Consider the following 7,933-nt stretch of genomic DNA (forward strand, 5'->3'; position numbering starts at 1 on the left):
GTGTGGGGAGGCTGTCCCGTCTTGTCCGCGGGAGGATGGTTCTGAGGTGAGACGGTTAAGGGGTTACTGGATGAGAGATAGGTACTTTACGAATGAATGAATGAAATAAGCTTGATGACTTGCCAATGGATTTGATTGCGGCATGTGCTCTGTTTGGTGAACCGTGTCCGTGCCAAGATGACATGCAGTCTGTCAAGAGTAGGACCTGCCTTGCTCGGGTACGGACGCTCCTCAGGAATTGAGGGATGTAGGGTTATCGGTGACGCAATGAGGCCAAGCAGAGGGCCATTCGTTCCTTCCGATGTTCAACCTAGCGGTTACTTAGGGTCAAGATGGATGAGCCGTTTCGGAAGAGCTCATGCCGCGCGGTCTGTGTGTTGCAGGTACTATGGAAGATAGATGAGATAGATGGGTCATCCGGAGGAAGTAACCACGGGAGACTAGTGGCGGTGTCAGGTGTTGGCAAGGTTCTGCAACATTTTCAACAGCGTCTCGGGCAAGGAGCGCCTGCCACGATTAAGAGAGGAGGGTTCGCTTCTGATATCGAATACTCCGAATCCGCCCAGATGAGGAAGGCAAGGTAAGAAACCAGATCGGATAACACAGTATGTGTAAGAAAGCAACCGAGTGTTAGCGGCTTCTTCCAAACCGACGGCACCTTCTGGCAATGCTGATCTATGGACTAAAGCAAACTTAGCGACGATAACTGCCGCAAAGTTCTTAGAACAGTCACCTGACTCTCGACCTAATCTCGTCCTCGTCGGCCACAACTTCGCACAACTTCCCACCGTCTCTTGCCTCAGCGCTACTTGAAACAGCCGGTTGAGATTCTCGAGCCCGCTCCTTCGGCGCCGTAAATGGGCTCTTCGCTGATCGCTCACTTGGACCTCATGGTGCTTTAGCTGAGGTGGCTCTACTTCTTTCTCATCTGAGAAATTATTAACCTGCAACCAGTCCATCGCTGCGACCAGCGTTTTCGACATAAACAACAGTTTTCTTCCTAACGTCAGTTTTCGTCCTAAACATCAATTTTCTCCCTAAACATCAGTTTTCTCGCATCTTGCCTCCCATCATCTGGATCTCCATGCCCTGCACATGATAAGGTAAGACTAAGGATCTCCTTCAACTACGCTTTCTTCTTTTTTCTTTTCTTTTTCTTTTCTTTTTCTTTTCTTTTTCTTTTCTTTTTCTTTTCTTTTTCTTTTCTTTTTCTTTTCTTTTTCTTTTCTTTTTCTTTTCTTTTTCTTTTCTTTTTCTTTTCTTTTTCTTTTCTTTTTCTTTTCTTTTTCTTTTTCTTTTTTGTGTGCGTTTTGTTTTGCGGTCGCAGCCCACAACAGCCACAGCCTCAACCTCCCCCTCCTTCCTCCTTCCAAGTCAACATCATCCAAGCACGAAGCCAGCCCAAGTTCTGGCCTTTGCTGAGATTTGGAACGTCGTCATTTTCTTCCCTTTCCCAACCTCCCTTTCAACCAAAGCCAGTCTTCCCCTTTTTCGTAGCGTAATTCGATCGAAAAGCGTTTTCCTGCTGCTGCTGCTCTTACTCTTAATTTTCTGCGCTCACTGGGTTGATTCATCTCGCTGCTACTAGGTTGGCACTTTCCGCTTGATTTTGTTCGGTGTTCTTAATTTCATTGGGCACTACCGTTCCAATTCATCACTTTCTTCCGTCTCTCAGATTTGGTTTCATTGCTTCTAGAATTGGTGATCCAGTCCTAACTCAGATGCGCTCATTCCAGACATCGGCAGGCAAGGATCTAAGGCATTCTACGGTTTCTACTTTCAAGCTACTCGCACCGTAAGCGCTTCCCTACGCACAGCAACTTGACGCTTGCACAGACATCAACTAACGAGTCTGTAGGACGATCCACACTCAATTTCACGATCAGATGCCTCACTAGCACCTCCGCAATGTCTGGAGCCCATGAATTCGAGCCGAGCGGTGTCCATGAGAAGCATCCGGGCCCGCCTGGTCAAGGGAAACACCCTAATATTTCCCAACCTAACCTTCTCGGAGCCGATAAAGGCCGTGACATTGACGATGACGCCAGTGTTACCAGCGACAACAGCGGCCTATTCTTCTCATCTGCAGGGAAGTACCTAGAGGAAGATGGTCGTCAGCCATCCGCTGATCGACGAGGAAATCTCAACAATACCGCACGCCCAGAGCCTGAGTCCGAGGAAGAGGAGGAGGACCTGGAGGAAGGTGAAGGACAGGGCCACCTCAACAATCCGCAATACCAGCAATATGACGAGTCGGACAATGACGACTTTGCAATCATTAATCCAAACGAAATCCCTGATCAAGTCAAGGCAAGGTTTGACGCATTCCAATTCAGACCTCTACCCGCACCCGGCGTCATCTGCACTAGTTACAGGTCAGTCAAAGTTGAGGAAGACGGCGATGAGTTATGGAATTTTCCCGAGTATCCCGCTAGAGACAATAGCCCGGAGTTTGACGGCGATGAATATGCCTCTCTCTCTGATGGTGAGGAATCCCGAGACCGAGGTCGCCAAAAGCAAAGGCTCCCTCGAAGAATCCGTCAAACCTCCGCTCAGGAGGGTCCCCAAGACATCGTCGAGGATGCCACTCACGATACCCATCGACGAGTCCATCAAGGCACTTCCGGGGATCCCTTTCGAGATCCCCGTTCACAGAGCTATCCGCCAATCCATCCAGAAATTCCGGGACAAGACCAGACCCTGCTCGCTCAAACGCCCAACGAGAACAACCGTGATGAATGCGAGTTAGCTGGACTCTTTCTCACGGTCAAGAACCTGAAAGATGATCTCGAGATAGCTGTGATTACCCAGCGAAAGCTGAAACGAAGCAAAGACGCTGGATTGCTGGATGGATCGGGACTTGCACGTCTCGAGCAATTGGACGCTGAAATCCATCAGATGCAGTCTGAGATCTCGGAAATAGAAAAGAACATGAAGGAGAAGGAGGAGACGCGCAGGAGGCAGGCGCCTGCAGCCGATGCAAGGGAGTATTGGCGAAGGAAGTATGGCAAGAACCCGCAGTTTGCCCGGCGCCTTAACAAGTTCCGCAATCTCAAGCGCCCCGGCGATCCCAGCAATACCTCCGGAAGAGATAAGAGGCGCAAGCAAAACGCCATGGCCGTGAACTCTGTGACGGACCAAGACCCTATGCAGGCGTTGGCGGACATGGGCGATGTTCCCATCCCAGGACCCATGACCGCAAACACCAAAACAGCTCTCACGGCGCAACTCCGTTCTTTTTCTAAGATCTCGGGTGAGGACATAAAGGACGATAGTGCAGCCCTCAACCAGGCGACAGCTTCATTCGGATACAAGAAGTGCACCATGGATAAGCAACTCATCACGGGTGGTGCCAAATGGAAATTGAAGGGTCTCAAAACGTCACTCTACAATCATCAAGTAGTGGGAGCCAGCTGGATGGTCAGCAGAGAACTCTCTCCCCACGGCCCATATGGGGGCATCCAGGCCGACTCCATGGGTCTAGGAAAGACACTACAGATCCTTGCCTGTATGGTGGCAAACCCGCCCACGGCCGAGGACGTTGCGGCTGGCCGCGTAACTACCTTGTTGGTGCTACCAGCCGGTTCTGTATACCAATGGAAAAGGGAGATTGCTCGCCATACCGACTTCCCAGTCCCATACGTTTACAAGGGCTGCCAGAGTGAAAACATCCCGATCGACATGTGGTCTAGATGGCAAATTGTGTAAGTTCCTGCATAAGATGCGGACGCCGTCATTCCCAGATACATCAATAATTAAGAGTCAGATCAGCTAACCCTTGTTTGCAGCATTGCGACTTACCATCAAGTTGCTGCAGCTTTCCCATCCAAGGCTGCGTTGGAAAAGATTAGGGGGAAGAAACTCGACAACGAGGAATTGAGGGCGGAGTTTAACAAGGAACTCGGCGACCTATTCCGGGTCGAATTCTACCGGGTAGTCCTTGACGAGGCTCATGCCATCAAAGGCAATAAAACCCAGGGTTCGTCATCGTACTTCTGCAGTAGGACATGGTATGTGCTAATACTCCGCACCAGCTTCTATCGCCTGTTGCCGACTCAGCTCAAAGTATCGATGGGCAGTTACAGGAACTCCCATCCACAACGGAATCGACGGTAGGAGCCCCGTTGTCTGAGGTTTGGGTATAGAAACTGACAAAGTGTCCATAGAGATGTATCCATATTTCCGATTCACGGGGGTGGAGTTTGCCGGCGATTTAACCAACTTCAAGAAATGGTTTGGTAACATAGAACTGGTATTCCTTTTCCCACTGCTTGCGACTTTTACGCTCTGGCTAAGCGTTTCCAGGACAACAACAAAGGCCGACTCCAGGCAATCGTGAGGAACATTATGATTCGAAGGTAAACAATCCATCGGCTTCGTATCCCCACCAGTACCTCTCGGCTGACTTAGCACCAGGAAGCAAACAGACAAATTCGCGGGTCGCCCCATTCTTGAAATTCCGTCGTCTTATCCAAGAGAAGACTGTTGGATTAAACTTTCAGCCGAGGAAGAGGCCCTTTACCGGTTAGTTTATCTTCGCATCCACCGTGTTGAGCCACATGCTGAGAAATGAATCATATAGACATCAAGAGAGCGTTTTCCGAGATCAGCTCAACGTGCATCTCGCCGACGGATCAGCCGATACCATGTACCTCTCATTCTTTGCGTTCCTGACATGTCTCAGACAGCTCACGGCGCACCCCTTTCTGGCCGAACGCCTGTTCCACGGATACTGGACTGCAGAGGACTTTGGCGCCATTCGTAAGCGGCTTACCAAGCACCGGGGCCATATGACTCTGATCCAGCAGCTCCAGGCTTGCCACAAGCGCCGTGACATTAATGGCCCAGGGCAGCGCAACAGAAGAGACATATTCTTTTCAGTGGACACAATGCGAATGGACAGGTTCAACCCGAGGAATGGTGCTGGAAGCGTGCTCTGCGGTATTTGCGGCGAATTACCGGTTGACCCGCAGATCAGTGATGTAGGTGCACCGTTAGGCAATGCAAGGTCCATGGCACTGACGGCGGTATCCGACAGTGCGGTCATGCTTTCTGTGAAGCATGCTTCCTTCTAGAGCAGGAGCACGCCAGAGAAGAGAGCGACACAGATGTTATCCCGTGCCCAACATGCGGTACGAAGATTCGGTCAGCCCGCCCCTTCGACCTGCTATTTGTCCAGGATTGCGTCTCTCAAACAGGCAACGAAGCTTCCGTGAACGCACGACCCCGAAACGAAGCCCGTGGAAGCAGAAGGCTGCGCGCCAAAAATCCCTCTAAAGAAAAAATTAGAGGGTACGGAGATGATCTTAACAAACTCCAGCCCAAGCCGGAATACCACAGTACCCTCTTAGAACATTGCGACAAAAATGGTAACCTCGCACCGAGCGCTAAATTGGAGAAAGTCATGGCGTACATCCGCAAGTGGCAGCGCGAAGCGCCTGACGACAAGATTGTTGGCAAGTCTCTTGCAACTGCTTCAAAATCACCTTCACATTACATGGATGCTAACCAATCTGACTACCTTAGTCTTCACACAGTGGCGCCTGTTTGGAATGATCCTTGGTCGTAAACTTTATGAGGAAGACATTGGGTTCCTCTACCATTTCGGCACCCTCACCATGAAGGAGCGCGATAAGGCAGTTGAAGACTTTCGCGATAAGGCTGATGCCAAAGTGCTTGTACGTGGCCATCATTCCCCAGCTGTTCCCCGCGGAGCAGTCACGCTCACACTAACCCGCACCCCCAGGTCTCCGGTTTCCAATGCGGTGGGATCTCACTAAACTTGACCTGCGCCAACCGCGTCATCCTCGGCGACCTCTGGTGGAACACCGCGCTGGAGGAGCAGGCTTTCGGGCGAGTCAAACGCATTGGCCAGGAGAAACGAACACACTTTGTGCGCATCATGGTTCGCTCCACGATCGACGTCCGTCTACACGAGCTCCAGGAGCAAAAGAAGAGGGAATGCAACGCCGTCTACGAGGATGGAAGCCCAGCGCGTCACAAAACCCTCACTTTGGACGAGATTGCCAGTCTCTTTGGGGAGCTGGTGACTTCGAACGGTAAGAAACGGGTGATCTGCGATTACGACAAGGATCATCGTCGTGGGAATGATGCTGTCGTCCTGACTGCGGCCGACAACAACAAGAATGGCCAGGTAAACCAGGACTTATCTGACAGCGAAGGTATCGAGACCAGCGAGGAAATCGAGGACGGGGATGATAACCAGGGCGACTTTGAGTTTTGGCGGGGTTGACTCTGACGAAATCTCCAAATTCGGTATGTAATGAATAGTAGAGAGCATTTAACGCGCTCGAGGGACAGAGGCGGCAAACCTGGTCACATACTTCCTCCTAGTCAGTAAGAGAGACTAGCCTAGCAATTCGTTCGCAAATATAGTCTTGTTTTTCTCATCTACATCATATTAGCGCCGGAATTAGCAAGGCCGGAGGGATATCGCCATCCTTGTCACACGATGGTATTGAGCTCGACCGCATAGTTATCATGCCCAGATCTACTCTTCTCGGTTAAACTTATTGAGATACGGATAACAGACGGCTAAAATAGGCACCTCCGAGCATCCACGGTTCGATTGAGCTGATTGTCGTAGGCGTCGAGTCACCTCTCAAACACCCTAATGATCCAGTACATGGTGAGAGTCCGAGTCGACGATAGAAGACACGTCGACCTCGCCTTTGACTTTTTTTGGCCAGCCGTGACCCCAAGCGGCGCCGGGCGCACCTCAGACCCAAAGACCAGCCATGCACGCTCCCTTCTTCGAGGTTGAGTTTTAAGCACTTTAACAACCTTCTAAGTAATCCTAGTAGCGAAAATAACCAAATAGCGACCATTAGTTTCGGCAAATTCAATACCATAAGGTATTCTTTCCAAGGATCCTCGTCGCAAACCCACCAACTCAGCTTAGAGCTACCTAAATACAGCAAAGAAAAAGAAAAAAGAAAAAAAGAAAAGAGAGAGAGAGAGCGAGAGAGAGAGAGAGAGAGAGAGAGAGAGAGAGAAGAGAAGAGAAGAAAGAAAAAGAAAAAGAAAGGAAAAAAGAAAGGAAAAAAGAAAGGAAAAAAGAAGGAAAAAAGAAAAAAAATAAAAGGAAAGGAAAGGAAAGGAAAGGAGAGGAAAGGAAAGGAGAGGAAAGGAAAGGAGAGGAAAGGAGAGGAGAGGAGAGGAGAGTAGAGGAAATGAAAGGAAAGGAAAAACCGTCCCGCTTCCCTTTTATACCCGCCCTTTGGTGGCGCCTTGACACCAACGAATAATATCGTATGCACTCTCAATCAGGATACATGCCGCTCAGCCACAAAAAGCCTTTCGGGAAGTCCTCCCTGCCGTCTCATTCATCGCTTCCCCTCAACGGCGCCGGCAAGGCAGTCCACGAGAGCCTTCACAATCGCCTCACGATCCCGGACAGTCATGGGGGTGGCGGTGTCGAACGTGCCGCAGGAGAGACGCGCATACACGTTGTCAGGAACGTAATTTTGGACGCGACGTTGGGAAAGCGCGGGCGCCTCTGGCGTGCGTGTCTCGTCATTGTAGTCACTGTAATTGATTAAATGGTACGTTAGCCACATGCGTCGCCCCAAGGAGATGTGGAGCATGGGGTGCTTGAGGAGGTTGTTGATGTTTGCCGTGAGAACGTGTCTCTTGAAGGCGCCTCCATGGGGAGGGAGGGATCGGGAGAGGAAAGAAAAGGGTGGGGACGGGAATCCACGGGATAAGTACCCGGCAATAGAACCGGCATGGGCCGCAGTGGAGAGTCCATCGGCTCGGTCCATCGTTTTATGCTGTTGTTTTCGGCTTGAACTTTTGCGGAAACGGTGTGTAGAAATCCGGCTAGTGTATGCTTGATCCCGTGTATATGCGGATAGAAAGCTCAGGACCAAAGCAAGAGAAGAGCTGCCCCATAATGAAGAGGAAATAACGG

The 7,933-nt window shown here is 50.5% G+C and overlaps 1 protein-coding gene across 1 annotated transcript; it reads left to right on the plus strand.

Annotated features, from left to right (window-relative positions):
- Nucleotides 1–1,908: 1,908 nt before the first annotated feature.
- Nucleotides 1,909–6,253, plus strand: MFIFM68171_06792 (uncharacterized protein; the record flags this gene model as incomplete). The annotated part of the gene is made up of 10 exons (XM_071062212.1): nt 1,909–3,704; nt 3,789–3,979; nt 4,035–4,112; nt 4,167–4,252; nt 4,306–4,358; nt 4,411–4,524; nt 4,583–4,982; nt 5,039–5,456; nt 5,527–5,678; nt 5,747–6,253. The coding sequence occupies 10 exons, from the start codon at nt 1,909–1,911 to the stop codon at nt 6,251–6,253; spliced, it is 3,795 nt and encodes a 1,264-aa protein (XP_070918313.1).
- Nucleotides 6,254–7,933: the final 1,680 nt, after the last annotated feature.

Source organism: Madurella fahalii (genome assembly GCF_045866475.1).
Source record: "Madurella fahalii IFM 68171 DNA, scaffold_3, whole genome shotgun sequence".
Lineage (NCBI taxonomy): Eukaryota > Fungi > Ascomycota > Sordariomycetes > Sordariales > Madurella > Madurella fahalii.